The sequence below is a fragment of the Salmo salar genome, chromosome 15 (genome assembly GCF_965601325.2).
Source record: "Salmo salar chromosome 15, fSalSal1, whole genome shotgun sequence".
Taxonomy (NCBI): domain Eukaryota; kingdom Metazoa; phylum Chordata; class Actinopteri; order Salmoniformes; family Salmonidae; genus Salmo; species Salmo salar.
Window position 1 is genome coordinate 101,571,447 of NC_138305.1, and position 24,008 is coordinate 101,595,454.

The 24,008-nt window shown below is 48.0% G+C and overlaps 1 protein-coding gene across 4 annotated transcripts in view; it reads right to left on the reverse strand.

Annotated features, from left to right (window-relative positions):
• LOC106572703 (polypeptide N-acetylgalactosaminyltransferase 6) overlaps positions 1-22,282 on the reverse strand; it is a 38,071-nt gene extending 15,789 nt beyond the window's left edge. The window contains exons 1-4 of one of the 4 annotated variants that reach the window (XM_014147103.2): positions 22,045-22,282; positions 3,205-3,437; positions 2,793-3,076; positions 1,656-1,828 (exon numbers count right to left, since the gene is read on the reverse strand). In XM_014147103.2, coding sequence (XP_014002578.1) covers positions 1,656-1,828; positions 2,793-3,076; positions 3,205-3,411 — 664 coding nt within the window. In that variant the 5' untranslated portion in view covers positions 3,412-3,437; positions 22,045-22,282. Of the gene's footprint in view, positions 1-1,655; positions 1,829-2,792; positions 3,077-3,204; positions 3,441-5,155; positions 5,362-22,044 lie in introns of those variants that run through there. The other 3 variants (XM_014147101.3, XM_045696365.2, XM_014147102.3) reach the window with 3 other exon arrangements.
• Between the last annotated feature and the right edge of the window lie 1,726 nt (positions 22,283-24,008).

Consider the following 24,008-nt stretch of genomic DNA (forward strand, 5'->3'; position numbering starts at 1 on the left):
GTCAGAGTTCAGCATGTGGGAGAAATCTGAGCTCAGGCATGATAGACGTATTTTCCACGGGTTAGAGGGGCATTCAAGTGAATTTTTTCCGGTCGTATGCTTGTATTTACGAATTTACAAGATGTTATGAACACAGCATTAGAACAGCATCTCTAGGGAACTGACAGAGAGCAGGGGTGTGTTCATAGGACTGTAACCACATGCTGTCTAAATGGGATGGCATAGGACTGTAACCACATGCTGTCTAAATGGGATGGCATAGGACTGTAACTACATGCGACCACATCCAGTCATAGAAAAGACGGTCGTTAAAACAGGGAGATTAAACCGAACCGATTCAGACGGGAGGAGATAGAAGAGGTTCCAAGGTCCAGCAGCAGTTAAACTGTAATTAACCAACCAACTGTGTAAAAAGCACCTCCTTTTTTAGTCTGTATTACTGACGCTATGCCAATGTCACTTCCTGTTCATAAGGGAACACTCAGTTTCAGAATGACATGATCACAGTCATTCACACGTTAACAGTCTAATAATAATAGTAGGCTGTGTTTACACAGGCAGCTCAAATCTGATCTTTTTCACTTATTGGTCTTTTGACCAATCACATCAGATGTTTTCACATCAGACATTTTTCAGATCCAATTGGTCAAAAGACCAATAAGTGAAAAAGATCAGATTTGAGCTGCCTGTGTAAATGAAGTCACACATGCTTTGCTCTGAAACGGAGTAGTGATCCGTAGACAAGAAACCGAAGAACGCGCTCAGAAACAAGGAATTAATTTAATTATCTATGGCAAAATGCTTGGCTAAGATGTGTCCTAATGAATGACCCAGGCCCCGCAGTATGTTTTACTCTATGAGCCGGTGGTGTCAAGCAAGGCCTTGTGGCGTCAAGCTCTAAACCAAGGCCTAGCGACGTCAAGCTCTAAACCAAGGCCTAGCGGCGTCAAGCTCTAAACCAAGGCCTAGCGGCGTCAAGCTCTAAACCAAGGCCTAGCAACGTCAAGCTCTAAACCAAGGCCTAGCAACGTCAAGCTCTAAACCAAGGCCTAGCGACGTCAAGCTCTAAACCAAGGCCTAGCAACGTCAAGCTCTAAACCAAGGCCTAGCAACGTCAAGCTCTAAACCAAGGCCTAGCGACGTCAAGCTCTAAACCAAGGCCTAGCAACGTCAAGCTCTAAACCAAGGCCTAGCAACGTCAAGCTCTAAACCAAGGCCTAGCAACGTCAAGCTCTAAACCAAGGCCCCGTGTGGCTCAGTTGGTAGAGCATGGTGTTTGCAACGCCAGGGTTGTGGGTTTGATTCCCACGGGGGACAGTACGGAAAAAAATGTATGAAATGTATGCATTCACTACTGTAAGTCGTTCTGGATAAGAGCATCTGCTAAATGACTAAAATGTAAATGTAAAGAAATGCCTAGTGGCGTCAAGCTCTAAACCAAGGCCTAGTGGCGTCAAGCTCTAAACCAAGGCCTATCTATCTCCTACTCTAAGTCCACCCATGGTGTAAGGCTCCAGTACTTGATCCATCATGCCCACCTGTGGTGCTGGCGTTGTCCACTAATCAATGATATGAATTATCACTGCCCTAAGTTTTTCCCCATGTCATTAACAGGACTGTAGCTAGGCTACAGTAAAGCCCTGAAAGATTCCAACCTGCGGTGCTGGCGTCGTCCACCATGATGATCTCAGTGAGCAGGGCAGCAGGGGAGGTGTGGAGGACGCTGTAGACGGTACGCAGCAGGGTGGACCAGGCCTCATTGTGGAACACTATGATTACACTGGTGGTGGGGAGAGGAGGACAGCGACGGAACTTATGCTCCACACACCTGGGAAGAAAAGAAAGGGCAAGACTGTGTCAAATCAAACCAAATTGTATTTGTCACATGCATCGTAAACAACAGACTTAGACTAACAGTGAAGTACTTAGTTATTGGCCCTTCCCAACAATGTAGAGAGAACATGTTTTAAATAATATAAAAAATAATAACAAAGGAATAAATCCACAATGAGTAACGATACCTTGACTATATATACAGAGTACCAGTACCGAGTTGATGTGCAGTGGTACGAGGTAGATATATAGATTTAGGTAAAGTGGCTAGGCAACAGGATAGATAACAGTAGCAGCAGCGTATGGGATGAGTCAAAAGAGTTATTGTTAAAAATGGGTCATTGTAGATAGCATGGGTAGCTATTGATGAACTATTTAACTAGGTACCTTGCAGTCTTATGGCTTGGGGGTAGAAGCTGTTTAGGGTCCTGTTGGTTTCAGACTTGTCACAACACAACTGATTGGCTCAAATGCATTAAGAAGGAAAGAAATTCCACAAATTAACTTTAAAAAAAGGCACACCTGTTAATTGAAATGCATTCCAGGTGACCACCTCATGAAGCTGGTTGAGAGAATGCCAAGAGTGTGCAAAGCTGTCATCAAGGCAAAGGGTGACCATTTGAAGAATCTCAAATATAAAATATATTTTGATTTGTTTAATACTTTCATAGTTTTTATGTCTTCACTATTATTCTACAATGTAGAAAATAGTACAAATAAAGACAAACCCTTGAATGAGAATGTGTCCTAAAACTTTTGACCGGTAGTGTAAACCAAAGTGACTGAAATATAACATAAAAGCTTTTAAGAAAAAACTGTCTAAAAGCATTGGATTGGTGTATGCATAGGCTAGTTTTCACCAGATTTCTTACACAAGCCATTTCCTTTCAAATCAGTGAAGGGAAGTGAACAAGTGCACACTTTGGGAGGAAGGAGAGATAATTGGGACATAGTCTTACTCTGGTGGCCGGCTGTCGTCTCCTAGGCTACGGCTGAGGGAGATCCTATCGGAGGAGAACTGGTTGAAACAGTTAACAGTCATCCCGTCTTCCTTCTCTTTCTCCTCCTCTGGTGTCATCTTGTCTTTCTCATAGCCTATCCCATCTGCCCCGGGCCCCTGGGGGTCCTGTTGGGGCCTCTCCAGGACTGGCATCAACTCTGCTTGGGTGTAGTGACCTGGAGGACAGTTGCGGTCTGAGGTGGCCTGCTGCTCCTCCACCGATGGAGAATGGGGAGCTCCAATCTGGAAGCCCAGGTTATTATTAGTTTCTTCATTTTATTTCAATTATTATATAATGCAAAAAAAATAAAACAAAAGCCCACCCACTGTACTACTCTAGTCCCCCCCACCAAAAGGACCCATAAAGGTACCTGGAAGCCCAGGTTGTTGACTGCTCCTCGGACCATCACCAGCACTCTCTCCTTACGTTCCACCAGGTCTTGGAACCAGGGGTCCTGGACAGAGTTGGAGCTGAAGCCCACGTCTTTCTGGAGGACAACAAGGACAACCATAAACAGAGTCCCCCCAGCCAGGGCCAGCTTCAGGAGGGACATGCGCCGACGCAGGAACAGACGCATGGTGGTGGGTCAATGCAAAATGGCCGCTGCTGGAAAGAGGGGGGGAGAAAATAGATAGTTAATTTAAAACTGGAGATATTATATACACTGCTCAAAAAAATAAAGGGAACACTTAAACAACACATCCTAGATCTGAATGAAAGAAATAATCTTATTAAATACTTTTTTCTTTACATAGTTGAATGTGCTGACAACAAAAATCACGCAAAAATAATCAATGGAAATCCAATTTATCAACCCATGGAGGTCTGGATTTGGAGTCACACTCAAAATTAAAGTGGAAAACCACACTACAGGCTGATCCAACTTTGATGTAATGTCCTTAAAACAAGTCAAAATGAGGCTCAGTAGTGTGTGTGGCCTCCACGTGCCTGTATGACCTCCCTACAACGCCTGGGCATGCTCCTGATGAGGCGGCGGATGGTCTCCAGAGGGATCTCCTCCCAGACCTGGACTAAAGCATCCGCCAACTCCTGGACAGTCTGTGGTGCAACATGGCGTTGGTGGATGGAGCGAGACATGATGTCCCAGATGTGCTCAATTGGATTCAGGTCTGGGGAACGGGCGGGCCAGTCCATAGCATCAATGCCTTCCTCTTGCAGGAACTGCTGACACACTCCAGCCACATGAGGTCTAGCATTGTCTTGCATTAGGAGGAACCCAGGGCCAACCGCACCAGCATATGGTCTCACAAGGGGTCTGAGGATCTCATCTCGGTACCTAATGGCAGTCAGGCTACCTCTGGCGAGCACATGGAGGGCTGTGCGGCCCCCCAAAGAAATGCCACCCCACACCATGACTGACCCACCGTCAAACCGGTCATGCTGGAGGATGTTGCAGGCAGCAGAACGTTCTCCACGGCGTCTCCAGACTCTGTCACGTCTGTCACATGTGCTCAGTGTGAACCTGCTTCATCTGTGAAGAGCACAGGGTGCCAGTGGCGAATTTGCCAATCTTGGTGTTGTCTGGCAAATGCCAAACGTCCTGCACGGTGTTGGGCTGTAAGCACAACCCCCACCTGTGGACGTCGGGCCCTCATACCACCCTCATGGAGTCTGTTGCTGACCGTTTGAGCAGACACATGCACATTTGTGGCCTGCTGGAGGTCATTTTGCAGGGCTCTGGCAGTGCTCCTCCTGCTCCTCCTTGCACAAAGGCGGAGGTAGCGGTCCTGCTGCTGGGTTGTTGCCCTCCTACGGCCTCCTCCACGTCTCCTGATGTACTGGCCTATCTCCTGGTAGCGACTCCATGCTCTGGACACTACGCTGACAGACACAGCAAACCTTCTTGCCACAGCTCGCATTGATGTGCCATCCTGGATGAGCTGCACTACCTGAGCCACTTGTGTGGGTTGTAGACTCCGTCTCATGCTACCACTAGAGTGAAAGCACCGCCAGCATTCAAAAGTGACCAAAACATCAGCCAGGAAGCATAGGAACTGAGAAGTGGTCTGTGGTCTCCACCTGCAGAACCACTCCTTTATTGGTGGTGTCTTGCTTATTGCCTATAATTTCCACCTGTTGTCTATTCCATTTGCACAACAGTATGTGAAATGTATTGTCAATCAGTGTTGCTTTCTAAGTGGACAGTTTGATTTCACAGAAGTGTGATTGACTTGGAGTTACATTGTGTTGTTTAAGTGTTCCCTTTATTTTTTTGAGCAGTATAGTAATGGCAACAAAGAGCTATTTAAGAATATCTACAATTTTCTTAAATAAACTCAAACAGAAAATACTTTCCTTACCTGACACCAAGGTGAATATATTGCAGTTTTCAAATGTAGATCTACCCAAACACAGATGTGTATAATAACTGCCTGCCAAATGTCAAAAGATGTTGTCCAGTCATGTCTTCTTAACCAGCCTGTACTACGAGTGTACCTAGCAACTCTTATAGCACTCATCCACTGTCATAGCTACTCTCTTTCCCTCACTTTCCTGGGTGGAGGAGGAGTCCCAGAGGAATAGCCACACACACACACACACACACACACACACACACACACACACACACACACACACACACACACACACACACACACACACACACACACACACACACACGGCGTGAGTAGAGAGAACAAGAGAGTGAAAGAACAGAACAGAACACACCTCTCAGTAAACAACCTGAAATATTGCACCTGTACCCACCTGCTCCAGCCAATAACACCCCTGGACCTATTAACACCTGCTCCAGCCAATAACACCCCTGGACCTATTAACACCTGCTCCAGCCAATAACACCCCTGGACCTATTAACACCTGCTCCAGCCAATAACACCCCTGGACCTATTAACACCTGCTCCAGCCAATAACACCCCTGGACCTATTAACACCTGCTCCAGCCAATAACACCCCTGGACCTATTAACACCTGCTCCAGCCAATAACACATTAACACCTGCTCCAGCCAATAACACCCCTGGACCTATTAACACCTGCTCCAGCCAATAACACCCCTGGACCTATTAACACCTGCTCCAGCCAATAACACCCCTGGACCTATTAACACCTGCTCCAGCCAATAACACCCCTGGACCTATTAACACCTGCTCCAGCCAATAACACCCCTGGACCTATTAACACCTGCTCCAGCCAATAACACCCCTGGACCTATTAACACCTGCTCCAGCCAATAACACCCCTGGACCTATTAACACCTGCTCCAGCCAATAACACCCCTGGACCTATTAACACCTGCTCCAGCCAATAACACCCCTGGACCTATTAACACCTGCTCCAGCCAATAACACCCCTGGACCTATTAACACCTGCTCCAGCCAATAACACCCATGGACCTATTAACACCTGCTCCAGCCAATAACACCCCTGGACCTATTAACACCTGCTCCAGCCAATAACACCCCTGGACCTATTAACACCTGCTCCAGCCAATAACACCCCTGGACCTATTAACACCTGCTCCAGCCAATAACACGCCTGGACCTATTAACACCTGCTCCAGCCAATAACACCCCTGGACCTATTAACACCTGCTCCAGCCAATAACACCCCTGGACCTATTAACACCTGCTCCAGCCAATAACACCCCTGGACCTATTAACACCTGCTCCAGCCAATAACACCCCTGGACCTATTAACACCTGCTCCAGCCAATAACACCCCTGGACCTATTAACACCTGCTCCAGCCAATAACACCCCTGGACCTATTAACACCTGCTCCAGCCAATAACACCCCTGGACCTATTAACACCTGCTCCAGCCAATAACACCCCTGGACCTATTAACACCTGCTCCAGCCAATAACACCCCTGGACCTATTAACACCTGCTCCAGCCAAGAACACCCCTGGACCTATTAACACCTGCTCCAGCCAAGAACACTCCTGGACCTATTAACACCTGCTCCAGCCAAGAACACTCCTGGACCTATTAACACCTGCTCCAGCCAAGAACACTCCTGGACCTATTAACACCTGCTCCAGCCAAGAACACTCCTTGACCTATTAACACCTGCTCCAGCCAAGAACACTCCTGGACCTATTAACACCTGCTCCAGCGAATAACACCCCTGGACCTATTAACACCTGCTCCAGCCAATAACACCCCAGGACTTATTAACACCTGCACCAGCCAATAACACCCCTGGACCTATTAACACCTGCTCCAGCCAATAACACCCTGGACCTATTAACACCTGCTCCAGCCAATAACACCCCTGGACCTATTAACACCTGCTCCACCCAGAGAACACCCCTGGACGCATTAATACCTGCTCCTGCCAATAACACCCCTGGACCTATTAACACCTGCTCCAGCCAATAACACCCCTGGACCTATTAACACCTGCTCCAGCCAAGAACACCCCTGGACCTATTAACACCTGCTCCACCCAGAGAACACCCCTGGACCTATTAACACCTGCTCCAGCCAATAACACCCCTGGACCTATTAACACCTGCTCCAGCCAAGAACACTCCTGGACCTATTAACACCTGCTCCAGCCAAGAACACTCCTGTACCTATTAACACCTGCTCCAGCCAATAACACCCCTGGACCTATTAACACCTGCTCCAGCCAATAACACCCCTGGACCTATTAACACCTGCTCCAGCCAAGAACACCAGTGGACCTATTAACACCTGCTCCACCCAGAGAACACCCCTGGACCTATTAACACCTGCTCCAGCCAATAACACCCCTGGACCTGTTAACACCTGCTCCAGCCAAGAACACTCCTGGACCTATTAACACCTGCTCCAGCCAAGAACACTCCTGGACCTATTAACACCTGCTCCAGCCAATAACACCCCTGGACCTATTAACACCTGCTCCAGCCAATAACACCCCTGGACCTATTAACACCTGCTCCAGCCAATAACACCCCTGGACCTATTAACACCTGCTCCACCCAGAGAACACCCCTGGACCTATTAACACCTGCTCCAGCCAATAACACCCCAGGACTTATTAACACCTGCTCCAGCCAATAACACCCCTGGACCTATTAACACCTGCTCCAGCCAATAACACCCCTGGACCTATTAACACCTGCTCCAGCCAATAACACCCCTGGACCTATTAACACCTGCTCCACCCAGAGAACACCCCTGGACACATTAATACCTGCTCCAGCCAATAACACCCCTGGACCTATTAACACCTGCTCCAGCCAATAACACCCCTGGACCTATTAACACCTGCTCCAGCCAATAACACCCCTGGACCTATTAACACCTGCTCCAGCCAATAACACCCCTGGACCTATTAACACCTGCTCCACCCAGAGAACACCCCTGGACCTATTAACACCTGCTCCAGCCAATAACACCCCTGGACCTATTAACACCTGCTCCAGCCAAGAACACTCCTGGACCTATTAACACCTGCTCCAGCCAAGAACACTCCTGTACCTATTAACACCTGCTCCAGCCAATAACACCCCTGGACCTATTAACACCTGCTCCAGCCAATAACACCCCTGGACCTATTAACACCTGCTCCAGCCAAGAACACCCCTGGACCTATTAACACCTGCTCCACCCAGAGAACACCCCTGGACCTATTAACACCTGCTCCAGCCAATAACACCCCTGGACCTGTTAACACCTGCTCCAGCCAAGAACACTCCTGGACCTATTAACACCTGCTCCAGCCAAGAACACTCCTGGACCTATTAACACCTGCTCCAGCCAATAACACCCCTGGACCTATTAACACCTGCTCCAGCCAATAACACCCCTGGACCTATTAACACCTGCTCCAGCCAATAACACCCCTGGACCTATTAACACCTGCTCCAGCCAATAACACGCCTGGACCTATTAACACCTGCTCCAGCCAATAACACCCCTGGACCTATTAACACCTGCTCCAGCCAATAACACCCCTGGACCTATTAACACCTGCTCCAGCCAATAACACCCCTGGACCTATTAACACCTGCTCCAGCCAATAACACCCCTGGACCTGTTAACACCTGCTCCAGCCAATAACACCCCTGGACCTATTAACACCTGCTCCAGCCAATAACACCCCTGGACCTATTAACACCTGCTCCAGCCAATAACACCCCTGGACCTATTAACACCTGCTCCAGCCAATAACACCCCTGGACCTATTAACACCTGCTCCAGCCAATAACACCCCTGGACCTATTAACACCTGCTCCAGCCAATAACACCCCTGGACCTATTAACACCTGCTCCAGCCAATAACACCCCTGGACCTATTAACACCTGCTCCAGCCAATAACACCCCTGGACCTATTAACACCTGCTCCAGCCAATAACACCCCTGGACCTATTAACACCTGCTCCAGCCAATAACACCCATGGACCTATTAACACCTGCTCCAGCCAATAACACCCCTGGACCTATTAACACCTGCTCCAGCCAATAACACCCCTGGACCTATTAACACCTGCTCCAGCCAATAACACCCCTGGACCTATTAACACCTGCTCCAGCCAATAACACGCCTGGACCTATTAACACCTGCTCCAGCCAATAACACCCCTGGACCTATTAACACCTGCTCCAGCCAATAACACCCCTGGACCTATTAACACCTGCTCCAGCCAATAACACCCCTGGACCTATTAACACCTGCTCCAGCCAATAACACCCCTGGACCTATTAACACCTGCTCCAGCCAATAACACCCCTGGACCTATTAACACCTGCTCCAGCCAATAACACCCCTGGACCTATTAACACCTGCTCCAGCCAATAACACCCCTGGACCTATTAACACCTGCTCCAGCCAATAACACCCCTGGACCTATTAACACCTGCTCCAGCCAATAACACCCCTGGACCTATTAACACCTGCTCCAGCCAATAACACCCCTGGACCTATTAACACCTGCTCCAGCCAATAACACCCATGGACCTATTAACACCTGCTCCAGCCAATAACACCCCTGGACCTATTAACACCTGCTCCAGCCAATAACACCCCTGGACCTATTAACACCTGCTCCAGCCAATAACACCCCTGGACCTATTAACACCTGCTCCAGCCAATAACACGCCTGGACCTATTAACACCTGCTCCAGCCAATAACACCCCTGGACCTATTAACACCTGCTCCAGCCAATAACACCCCTGGACCTATTAACACCTGCTCCAGCCAATAACACCCCTGGACCTATTAACACCTGCTCCAGCCAATAACACCCCTGGACCTGTTAACACCTGCTCCAGCCAATAACACCCCTGGACCTATTAACACCTGCTCCAGCCAATAACACCCCTGGACCTATTAACACCTGCTCCAGCCAATAACACCCCTGGACCTATTAACACCTGCTCCAGCCAATAACACCCCTGGACCTATTAACACCTGCTCCAGCCAATAACACCCCTGGACCTATTAACACCTGCTCCAGCCAATAACACCCCTGGACCTATTAACACCTGCTCCAGCCAATAACACCCCTGGACCTATTAACACCTGCTCCAGCCAATAACACCCCTGGACCTATTAACACCTGCTCCAGCCAATAACACCCCTGGACCTATTAACACCTGCTCCAGCCAATAACACCCCTGGACCTATTAACACCTGCTCCAGCCAATAACACCCCTGGACCTATTAACACCTGCTCCAGCCAATAACACCCCTGGACCTATTAACACCTGCTCCAGCCAAGAACACCCCTGGACCTATTAACACCTGCTCCAGCCAAGAACACTCCTGGACCTATTAACACCTGCTCCAGCCAAGAACACTCCTGGACCTATTAACACCTGCTCCAGCCAAGAACAATCCTGGACCTATTAACACCTGCTCCAGCCAAGAACACTCCTGGACCTATTAACACCTGCTCCAGCCAAGAACACTCCTGGACCTATTAACACCTGCTCCAGCGAATAACACCCCTGGACCTATTAACACCTGCTCCAGCCAATAACACCCCAGGACTTATTAACACCTGCTCCAGCCAATAACACCCCTGGACCTATTAACACCTGCTCCAGCCAATAACACCCTGGACCTATTAACACCTGCTCCAGCCAATAACACCCCTGGACCTATTAACACCTGCTCCACCCAGAGAACACCCCTGGACCCATTAATACCTGCTCCTGCCAATAACACCCCTGGACCTATTAACACCTGCTCCAGCCAATAACACCCCTGGACCTATTAACACCTGCTCCAGCCAAGAACACCCCTGGACCTATTAACACCTGCTCCACCCAGAGAACACCCCTGGACCTATTAACACCTGCTCCAGCCAATAACACCCCTGGACCTATTAACACCTGCTCCAGCCAAGAACACTCCTGGACCTATTAACACCTGCTCCAGCCAAGAACACTCCTGTACCTATTAACACCTGCTCCAGCCAATAACACCCCTGGACCTATTAACACCTGCTCCAGCCAATAACACCCCTGGACCTATTAACACCTGCTCCAGCCAAGAACACCAGTGGACCTATTAACACCTGCTCCACCCAGAGAACACCCCTGGACCTATTAACACCTGCTCCAGCCAATAACACCCCTGGACCTGTTAACACCTGCTCCAGCCAAGAACACTCCTGGACCTATTAACACCTGCTCCAGCCAAGAACACTCCTGGACCTATTAACACCTGCTCCAGCCAATAACACCCCTGGACCTATTAACACCTGCTCCAGCCAATAACACCCCTGGACCTATTAACACCTGCTCCAGCCAATAACACCCCTGGACCTATTAACACCTGCTCCACCCAGAGAACACCCCTGGACCTATTAACACCTGCTCCAGCCAATAACACCCCAGGACTTATTAACACCTGCTCCAGCCAATAACACCCCTGGACCTATTAACACCTGCTCCAGCCAATAACACCCCTGGACCTATTAACACCTGCTCCAGCCAATAACACCCCTGGACCTATTAACACCTGCTCCACCCAGAGAACACCCCTGGACCCATTAATACCTGCTCCAGCCAATAACACCCCTGGACCTATTAACACCTGCTCCAGCCAATAACACCCCTGGACCTATTAACACCTGCTCCAGCCAATAACACCCCTGGACCTATTAACACCTGCTCCAGCCAATAACACCCCTGGACCTATTAACACCTGCTCCAGCCAATAACACCCCTGGACCTATTAACACCTGCTCCAGCCAATAACACCCCTGGACCTATTAACACCTGCTCCAGCCAATAACACCCCTGGACCTATTAACACCTGCTCCAGCCAATAACACCCCTGGACCTATTAACACCTGCTCCAGCCAAGAACACTCCTGGACCTATTAACACCTGCTCCAGCCAAGAACACTCCTGGACCTATTAACACCTGCTCCAGCCAAGAACACTCCTGGACCTATTAACACCTGCTCCAGCCAAGAACACTCCTGGACCTATTAACAACTGCTCCAGCCAAGAACACTCCTGGACCTATTAACACCTGCTCCAGCCAAGAACACTCCTGGACCTATTAACACCTGCTCCAGCGAATAACACCCCTGGACCTATTAACACCTGCTCCAGCCAATAACACCCCAGGACTTATTAACACCTGCTCCAGCCAATAACACCCCTGGACCTATTAACACCTGCTCCAGCCAATAACACCCTGGACCTATTAACACCTGCTCCAGCCAATAACACCCCTGGACCTATTAACACCTGCTCCACCCAGAGAACACCCCTGGACCCATTAATACCTGCTCCTGCCAATAACACCCCTGGACCTATTAACACCTGCTCCAGCCAATAACACCCCTGGACCTATTAACACCTGCTCCAGCCAAGAACACCCCTGGACCTATTAACACCTGCTCCACCCAGAGAACACCCCTGGACCTATTAACACCTGCTCCAGCCAATAACACCCCTGGACCTATTAACACCTGCTCCAGCCAAGAACACTCCTGGACCTATTAACACCTGCTCCAGCCAAGAACACTCCTGTACCTATTAACACCTGCTCCAGCCAATAACACCCCTGGACCTATTAACACCTGCTCCAGCCAATAACACCCCTGGACCTATTAACACCTGCTCCAGCCAAGAACACCCCTGGACCTATTAACACCTGCTCCACCCAGAGAACACCCCTGGACCTATTAACACCTGCTCCAGCCAATAACACCCCTGGACCTGTTAACACCTGCTCCAGCCAAGAACACTCCTGGACCTATTAACACCTGCTCCAGCCAAGAACACTCCTGGACCTATTAACACCTGCTCCAGCCAATAACACCCCTGGACCTATTAACACCTGCTCCAGCCAATAACACCCCTGGACCTATTAACACCTGCTCCAGCCAATAACACCCCTGGACCTATTAACACCTGCTCCACCCAGAGAACACCCCTGGACCTATTAACACCTGCTCCAGCCAATAACACCCCAGGACTTATTAACACCTGCTCCAGCCAATAACACCCCTGGACCTATTAACACCTGCTCCAGCCAATAACACCCCTGGACCTATTAACACCTGCTCCAGCCAATAACACCCCTGGACCTATTAACACCTGCTCCACCCAGAGAACACCCCTGGACCCATTAATACCTGCTCCAGCCAATAACACCCCTGGACCTATTAACACCTGCTCCAGCCAATAACACCCCTGGACCTATTAACACCTGCTCCAGCCAAGAACACCCCTGGACCTATTAACACCTGCTCCACCCAGAGAACACCCCTGGACCTATTAACACCTGCTCCAGCCAATAACACCCCTGGACCTATTTACACCTGCTCCAGCCAAGAACACTCCTGGACCTATTAACACCTGCTCCAGCCAAGAACACCCCTGGACCTATTAACACCTGCTCCAGCCAATAACACCCCTGGACCTATTAACACCTGCTCCAGCCAATAACACCCCTGGACCTATTAACACCTGCTCCAGCCAAGAACACCCCTGGACCTATTAACACCTGCTCCACCCAGAGAACACCCCTGGACCTATTAACACCTTCTCCACCCAATAACACCCCTGGACCTATTAACACCTGCTCCACCCAGAGAACACCCCTGGACCCATTAACACCTGCTCCAGCCAATAACACCCCTGGACCTATTAACATCTGCTCCAGCCAATAACACCCCATGGACCTATTAACACCTGCTCCAGCCAATAACACCCCTGGACCTATTAACACCTGCTCCAGCCAATAACACCCCTGGACCTATTAACACCTGCTCCACCCAATAACATCCCTGGACCTATTAACACCTGCTCCACCCAATAATACCCCTGGACCTATTAACACCTGCTCCAGCCAAAAACACCCCTGGACCTATTAACACCTGCTCCAGCCAATAACATCCCTGAACCTATTAACACCTGCTCCAGCCAATAACACCCCTGGACCTATTAACACCTGCTCCAGCCAATAACACCCATGGACCTATTAACACCTGCTCCAGCCAATAACACCCCTGGACCTATTAACACCTGCTCCAGCCAATAACACCCCTGGACCTATTAACACCTGCTCCACCCAGAGAACACCCCTGGACCCATTAATACCTGCTCCAGCCAATAACACCCCTGGACCTATTAACACCTGCTCCAGCCAATAACACCCCTGGACCTATTAACACCTGCTCCAGCCAAGAACACCCCTGGACCTATTAACACCTGCTCCACCCAGAGAACACCCCTGGACCTATTAACACCTGCTCCAGCCAATAACACCCCTGGACCTATTAACACCTGCTCCAGCCAAGAACACTCCTGGACCTATTAACACCTGCTCCAGCCAAGAACACTCCTGGACCTATTAACACCTGCTCCAGCCAATAACACCCCTGGACCTATTAACACCTGCTCCAGCCAATAACACCCCTGGACCTATTAACACCTGCTCCAGCCAAGAACACCCCTGGACCTATTAACACCTGCTCCACCCAGAGAACACCCCTGGACCTATTAACACCTGCTCCAGCCAATAACACCCCTGGACCTGTTAACACCTGCTCCAGCCAAGAACACTCCTGGACCTATTAACACCTGCTCCAGCCAAGAACACTCCTGGACCTATTAACACCTGCTCCAGCCAATAACACCCCTGGACCTATTAACACCTGCTCCAGCCAATAACACCCCTGGACCTATTAACACCTGCTCCAGCCAATAACACCCCTGGACCTATTAACACCTGCTCCACCCAGAGAACACCCCTGGACCTATTAACACCTGCTCCAGCCAATAACACCCCAGGACTTATTAAGACCTGCTCCAGCCAATAACACCCCTGGACCTATTAACACCTGCTCCAGCCAATAACACCCCTGGACCTATTAACACCTTCTCCACCCAATAACACCCCTGGACCTATTAACACCTGCTCCACCCAGAGAACACCCCTGGACCCATTAACACCTGCTCCAGCCAATAACACCCCTGGACCTATTAACACCTGCTCCAGCCAATAACACCCCATGGACCTATTAACACCTGCTCCAGCCAATAACACCCCTGGACCTATTAACCCCTGCTCCAGCCAATAACACCCCTGGACCTATTAACACCTGCTCCACCCAATAACATCCCTGGACCTATTAACACCTGCTCCACCCAATAATACCCCTGGACCTATTAACACCTGCTCCAGCCAAAAACACCCCTGGACCTATTAACACCTGCTCCAGCCAATAACATCCCTGAACCTATTAACACCTGCTCCAGCCAATAACACCCCTGGACCTATTAACACCTGCTCCAGCCAATAACACCCCTGGACCTATTAACACCTGCTCCAGCCAATAACACCCCTGGACCTATTAACACCTGCTCCAGCCAATAACACCCCTGGACCTATTAACACCTGCTCCACCCAATAACATCCCTGGACCTATTAACACCTGCTCCACCCAATAATACCCCTGGACCTATTAACACCTGCTCCAGCCAAAAACACCCCTGGACCTATTAACACCTGCTCCAGCCAATAACATCCCTGAACCTATTAACACCTGCTCCAGCCAATAACACCCCTGGACCTATTAACACCTGCTCCAGCCAATAACACTCCTGGACCTATTAACACCTGCTCCACCCAGAGAACACCCCTGGACCTATTAACACCTGCTCCAGCCAATAACACCCCTGGACCTATTAACACCTGAGAACCACAATGGACATATTTCTGTTGTCCTAAATTATTTTTACCATTTTATTGTTGATTTCAATTGGCTGAAGCAACTATGTATTTTAAATGTGTCCACGTTAAATTCAACTCATACCTGCCTGCTCTCACCTGCTCCAGCCAAGAACACACCTGTCCAAGTAAACACCGGTCATACCTTCCCCTCCCTCTCCTGGATGTGCGTGTCACCTTGTGGGCCTTCACCTGTCAGCTGACTCAGCAACTCCCACACACATTAATGAATGACACCTCACATACACACACACACACACCTGGATAAATTCAGCTCCACAACTAGCCATGAAATATGTTATTTTTCTATTTTATTTGTAATGTTTTACTTCAGTTTATTTCAGTAAATACTTTAACAATTATTTTTCTTAAAACTGCATTGTTGTTTAAGGGCTTGTAAGTAAACATTTCACTGGAAGGTCTACAACGGTTGTATTCGGCGCATGTGACAAAAAACATTTGATTTGATTTTGAATCGTTCCTAGTGAATATGGCCTGGTTTGTGCTGTCGTGACAAATCCATTGCTGTCATTCAATGGAGCTGGCAAAACCACACAAACACATCTTGGACTCTATTCAACACATCCTGCTTTATGAGGGGGTATCAATCACAATAATGATAGGCTTCGGTGAACACTGTTTAGGGCCTCTTAAAAACTCTTACTTTGTCATCATTCATTTAAGCCAGTCCTCTCAAGGAAAGCCTACCTCCATCACTGATTCAATACACTCTCGTGGTTCAAGCGCCCAACATTGGCCACACAGAGCACTACTGACTCGAATGTCGAATGTTAACAGCCTGTTTTTATGCTGGTAACAGTCGTCAGTTACATGCCATGTGAAGAAAGAGGACTCTTTCTAGTTCTACCATGTAGTATGGAAAATGTGTTCAGAACAACTTTTAATGTAAAGGTCGCCCTTCCAATAAAATGTCATTAATGTATGAACTAACAAATAACCATCCAGATGTCAAAATGTTATAATTTTTTTTACAAAGTTCTTGGACAACATTTTTATTAGCAAATAATAGATTGAATTTGTACTATAACAATACTGTACTTCAAAGCCATCATTCTATGACTATCAGTGAATGCTAGGCCAAATATAAGTAAGCAAACTACTTCAGCCCGTGATGACACTTTCTCTACTCCCTCCACTGAACTCTGCAACTCCTTCCTTTAGTTTGTCAAGATCACCAAAATAAACACATCACTGACCGATCAATCTGCCTCCACTGCGCCTCCCTGTCAACCTCCCAACAGTCACCTCTGAAACCGATTCGCCACATTCTCCCCCATTCTCTCCCTAGATCTCAAAACTCGTCATGTCATCGAAGATTACAACCTGCTCCCTGGATCCTCTACAGTTCTCATTAAAGCCTGCTCTCTGTCCAGATCTTACCTACTGTACATCAACCTCTCCCTCGCCCATGTGGCGTCAGACCACAAAACAGCTGCAGTCACCCTCATCTTAATGAAGGCCGGAGTACAGCGTTGAGATTGCCTGCAATCTGATGATGCTGTGACACACCGCCCCAGACCATAACGGACCCTCCACCTCCAAAATCGATCCCGCTCCAGAGTACAGGCCTCGGTATAACGCTCATTCCTTCGACGATAAACGCGAATCCGACCATCACCCCTGGTGAGACAAAACAGTGACTCGTCAGTGAAGAGCACTTTTTGCCAGTCCTGTCTGGTCTAGCGACGATGGGTTTGTACCCATAGGCGACGTTGTTGCCGGTGATGTCTGGTGAGGACCTGCCTTACAACAGGCTTACAAGCCCTCAGTCTAGTTTCAGCCTATTGCGGACAGTCTGAGCAATGATGGAGGGATTGTGCGTTCCTGGTGTAACTCGGACAGTTGTTGTTGCCATCCTGTACCTGTCCCGCAGGTGTGATGTTCGGATGTACCGATCCTGTGCAGGTGTTACACTTGGTCTGCCACTGTGAGGATGATCAGCTGTCCGTCCTGTCTTCTTGTAGCGCTGTCTTAGGCATCTCACAGTACGGACATTGCAATTTATTGCCTTGGCCACATCTGCAGTCTTCATGCCTCCTTGCAGCATGCCTAAGGCAAGTTCATGCAGATGAGCAGGGACCCTGGGCATCTTTATTTTGGTGTTTTTCAGAGTCAGTAGAAAGGTCTCTTTAGTGTCCTAAGTTTTCATAACTGTGACCTTAATTGCCTACCATCTGTAAGCTGTTAGTGTCTTAATTTTAATGACCTTTCCACAGGTGCATGTTCATTCATTGTTTATGGTTCATTGAACAGCATGGAAACAGTGTTTAAACACTGTACAATGAAGATCTGTGAAGTTATTTGGATTTTTACAAATTATCTTTGAAAGACAGGGTCCTGAAAAAGGGACTTTTCTTTTTTTGCTGAGTTTATCTACCTCAACTACCTGGTGAAGGGCCTGGGTGTTGGGGGCAATCGTACCACTGCATGTCGACTCTGTACTGTTACTTTGTGTATATAGCCAAGTTATTGTTACTCATTGTGTATTTATTCTTAGTGTTATTATCTTTCTATTATTTTGATATAATCTGCACTGTTGGGAAGGGCCCGTAAGTAAGAATTTCACTGTCAGTATACACACCTGTTCTTTACGAAGCATGTGACAAATAACATTTGATTTGAAAGGACTGTTGCCTCCCAACTACAAACCTACCTCAATGACCTCCTAAACTCTGCTGATGTCCTCAACATCCTGATTCACCTGGACCTGAGCCATCAAGTCCTGCTCAGCAGGCTGGAGGGCCTGGGTGTTGAGGGCACCGCACTCTCCCGGTGCTAGCCTATTACTCCAGTGCTAGCCTCCCTACACTGGCTTCCTGTTAAGGCAAGGGCTGATTTCAAGGTTTTACTGCTAACCTACAAAGCATTACATGGGCTTGCTCCTACCTATCTTTCCCGATTTGGTCCTGCCGTACATACCTACACGTACGCTACGGTCACAAGACGCGGGCCTCCTAATTGTTCCTAGAATTTCTAAGCAAACAGCTGGAGGCAGGGCTTTCTCCTATAGAGCTCCATTTTTATGGAATAGTCTGCCTACCCATGTGAGAGACGCAGACTCAGTCTCAACCTTTAAGTCTTTACTGAAGACACATCTCTTCAGTAGGTCCTATGATTAAGTGTAGTCTGGCCCAGGGGTGTGAAGGTGAACGGAAAGGCTGGAGCAACGAACCGCCCTTGCTGTCTCTGCCTGGCCGGTTTCCCCTCTTTCCACTGGGATTCTCTGCCTCTACCCCTATTACGGGGGCTGAGTCACTGGCTTCTGGTGTTCTTCCATGCCGTCCCTGGGAGGGGTGCGTCACTTGAGTGGGTTGAGTCACTGACGTGGTCTTCCTGTCTGGGTTGGCGCCCCCCTTGGGCTGTGCCGTGGCGGAGATCTTTGTGGGCTATACTCGGCCTTGTCCCGGGATGGTATGTTGGTGGTTGGAGACATCCCTCCAGTGGTGTGGAGGCTGTGCTTTGGCAAAGTGGGTGGGGTTATATCCTACCTGTTTGGCCCTGTCCGGGTGTTTCATCGGATGGGGCCACAGTGTCTTCTGACCCCTCCTCTCTCAGCCTCCAGTATTTATGCTGCAGTAGTTTATGTGTCGGGGGGCTAGGGTCAGTCTGTCACATCTGGAGTATTTCTCTTGTCTTTTCCGGTGTCCTGTGTGAATTTAAATATGCTCTCTCTAATTCTCTCTTTCTTTCTCTCTCTCTCGGGAGCCCTAGGACCATGCCTCAGGACTACCTGGCTTGATGACTCCTTGCTGTCCCCAGTTCACCTGGCCGTGCTGCTGCTCCAGTTCCAACTGCTCTGCCTGCAGCTATGGAACCCTGACCTGTTCACCGGACGTGCTACCTGTCCCAGACCTGCTGTCCCAGACCTGCTGGAACCCTGACCTATTCACCGGATGTGCTACCTGTCCCAGACCTGCTGTTTTCAACTCTCTAGAGACAGCAGGAGCGGTAGAGATACTCTCAAAGATCAGCTATGAAAAAGCCAACTGACACTTACTCTTGTGTTACTGACTTGTTGCACCCTCGACAACTACTATGATTATTATTATTTGACCATGCTGGTCATTTATGAACATTTGAACATCTAGGCCATGTGCTGTTATAATCCCCACCCGGCACAGCCAGAAGAGGACTGGCCACCCCTCATAGCCTGGTTCCTCTCTAGGTTTCTTCCTAGGTTTTGGCCTTTCTAGGGAGTTTTTCCTAGCCACTGTGCTTCTACACCTGCATTGCTTGCTGTTTGGGGTTTTAGGCTGGGTTTCTGTACAGCACTTTGAGATATCAGCTGATGTAAGAAGGGCTATATAAATAAATTTGATTTGATTTACAATCATACCTCACCAACCGGACCCACATCATCTCCCTCAATGGCCATACCTCTGACTCCACTGCTGTCACACATGGTGTCCCCCAGGGCTCTGTGCTGGGTCTTTTACTCTTCCTCATCTACATCCTCCCCCTTGGTCTGATCCTCTGCCATTCAACCTTGACTTCCACTGTTACGCCAACGACACCCAGAGCTACCTCAGCACCAAATCCTTCCTCAACCCACCTCTGACCCACATTGAATACTGCCTCTGAAATACAAACCGGAATGCAACGCAACTTCCTCAAGCTAAACAGTGACAAAAACCAAACTTCCTCATAGGAACCAAAACCACACTCAGCAAAGTTGGAAACCTTTGATGATACCATTGCCTCTCCCTCTCCCCACGCACGCAACCTTGGCATAATCCTGGACTCCACCCTCTCCTTTGTCCATCATATCCGACAGACTGTCAAAACCTCATTCTTCCACCTCCGCATTAATGCCAAAGTCAGGTCCTCCCTTTCCTGTCCTGCTGCTGAAAAGCTGATCCACGCGTTCATCTCCCATCTCAACAACTGCAACTCACTACTCTCCGGCATCAACTCAAGCTCCCTCCATAAGCTCCAACTAGTTATGTTCCACCACAGCAGGCCACCTTGCTGCTTCCCAGGTCCAAGCTCCAGTGTTTTGGTGACAGAGCCTTTTCCAGGGTTTCTCCAACCATGACTGAGACCATCACCATCTTTCAGTCCCTCCTAAAGCCCCACCTGTTCACCATGGCCTACCCTTAAGACCCCCCACACACACACACACTCCCCCTCTGACACACAACACCTACTCGTTCACTCATATGCTTCCCTTCATTAGCCCTACCCCTTCTCTCTGTTTCTTCCTGATGTTAGTCTGGTGTTGTGTTGTTTTAATCTCCTTTTTATGTTTAGTTTCTACTATTGTAAAGCAACTTTGGCTCATTGAAAAGCAGTATATAAATAGTGTATTATCCAAATAGCACTATGCAGTGAGAACAGGAAATCCACCCATGAATCTGGTTAACCAGTCATGTACATACCGGAAACAGTACAAAGGGTTGGCAACAGCAGTGAGGAGTGATGTCTGCCATCCATACTACTGCTAGATACTACAGACACCAAGTGAACATGAAACTGCAACATTGTTACACTTGCAACTGCAACTTTGTAACACTACTATACTAAATAGGCTTTTGAAAGTAAGTAACCATAGAATTATTAAAGGCACTGTAAGCCCTAAACTGAACTCTCATTTCATTCCCAAATAAATTTGAGTGGTTTTTAAACACGTTGCCTCAACTAAGATCTTTTCCAGCTCGTCGTTGTAAGACGATGCCAGAAGCAGGAAATTGGTTGTGACAAAATGATCAGGAACTATGACTATAGCGTATGAAATATGACTAGAGTTGGTATAAAAAAAGTAAGATTTCCCTTCGTGATTTACACAAACGACAAAATAATTAAATGTATGACATTGATAGGATAAAATAACATAAGCAGCCACTATCCCTATCGTTTCTTGTTCTATACCTGTCTCACAGGAAATTACATACAGTAACATAACTTTATTGCAATACAAATGTAGCCGTTCTGGTGCATAAGGGAAAAAACGGTTCATAGTACGATACAAGACAGATGCAATGATGCGTTGTCTCCCGGAAAGCTTTCTTTCTTACCTTGGAAACTGTTCACTAATTTGAAGAGACGGCTTTGCGACGCTCTTTATTTAGTCATGCAAATAAGATAGATGGACGTAGGTATTTATTTTTAAAGTTTATTTTTCTCAGCGCGAAAAGGATACACTAGCACCAACACCGTGGCCTCCCAATTTCCCCTTTGAACCGAACAGGTGCCATTCGGTTGAAACGATTAACTGCCGTCTGCAGGGTCCTAAAGAAAACTGAAGTACACGTCACTGCCACAGACCGGACTGTGACGGTCCGAAATGTCTATGGGCTTGTCTACTGTTACTTTACAACCAGGAATACAACTTTAAAACATCTGAAGCCTAGATTCATTTATTCTACATCAAAATCACTCTGATTTTCAAAACGATTAGATTAGCCATTTGGCAGCAGGAAAAAGAATTCACATTGTTTAATTAATGCTCAGCATAGAGTGCTGTAGTCTAAGTTAACACAGCTATTACTTCAACATTATTACATTATTCATGTCAAAGCAATTAAATACCATCTCCACTACTGCCGTCTTGAAACTGTAGACTGATTTATTCTGGATTGTCCCAAATGGCACCCTATTGGACTAATTTTGACCAAGACCAATAGGGCTCTGGTCCAAAGTAGTGCACTGATAGGTAATAGGATGCCATTTGGGATATAACTTCAGACATTGAGAAGCCACTTGCTTGCCTCCATCTCTCAGCGCAAGGTCTAAATCTTGGTCGCAGGCAGTTAATTGACATTGCTTGTGGAAATCTGACATTCCAGCAACACCACGATTGTCTACCAAAACCATGGTGTGTCCCCATAGGACACTGGTCAACATTTGTGCACTATATAGGGCAGGGGTATTTAATTCTTACCCTATGAGGTCTGGGGCCTGCTGATAATTACTTGCACACACCTGGTGTCCCAGGTCTAAGTCGGTCCCTGATTAAAGGGGAACAATGAAAAAAATGCAGTGGAACCGGTTTCGAGGTCCAGAGTTGAGATTGAATGATACGGCATAGGAATTCCATCTTTTGCAGTAAATTAAATTGTTCAACGAATTGCTTATTGGTCTGTCGTCAAAAGACAATTATTGGATAATCAAACTGATTTAGTTCTATCAGTTGACTGGTGAATAAGACAGAAGAGTGAAAGTATGGGAGGTCTTGCATTGCCCTCCAGTGGTACTAGCTAGGCCCTTCTGTGTGGTGTGTTGAGAAATAAAAACCCCACCTAGGGCTACACTTTCCCTTCAGGCCTACTCCCATCTAGTCTCCAGAGTTGGGCTCAATTCATTTCAATTCAAAAAGCAAACCTTAATTACAATTACAAATGTCACTCATTGACAAACATTGAAGAGAATTGGAATTTGACTTTTCAGTGTACTTCCTGAATTGACTGGAATTTAAATGAATTGATCCCAACCCTGCTAGCCGCATCCTAATCCACCATCCTTACCGCTATGCTCTGCTTAAGTTTCACTTAATCCGTATAGCGAAACAGATTTTTTTTTAAATGTAACCTTTATTTATCTAGTCAAGTCAGTTAAGAACAAATTCTTATTTACAATGACAGCCTACCCCGACCAAACCCAGACGACGCAGGGCCAATTGTGCGGCGCCATATGGGACTCCCAATCACGGCCAGTTGTGACAGCCTGGAATCTAACCAGGGTATGTAGTGATGACTCTAGCACTGAGATGCAGTGTCTTAGACCGCTGCGCCACTCGGGAGCCCTAATGTTATGTTAGCTGGCAGGATCAGGATGGTGCAACGAGGCTAACTCCCATTCTAAAACCATGTAGTTACGTAGCAATTCCAATGTGACTACAGTGTTGTTACTACAGTTATTATTAATGTTTAGTTGACAGGGGTATAGTAGCAACTGGTGGCAGGTAGCCCAGCGGTTAAGAGCATTGGGCCAGTAACTGAAAGGTTGCTGGTTCGAATCCCCGAGCTGACTATGTGAAAAA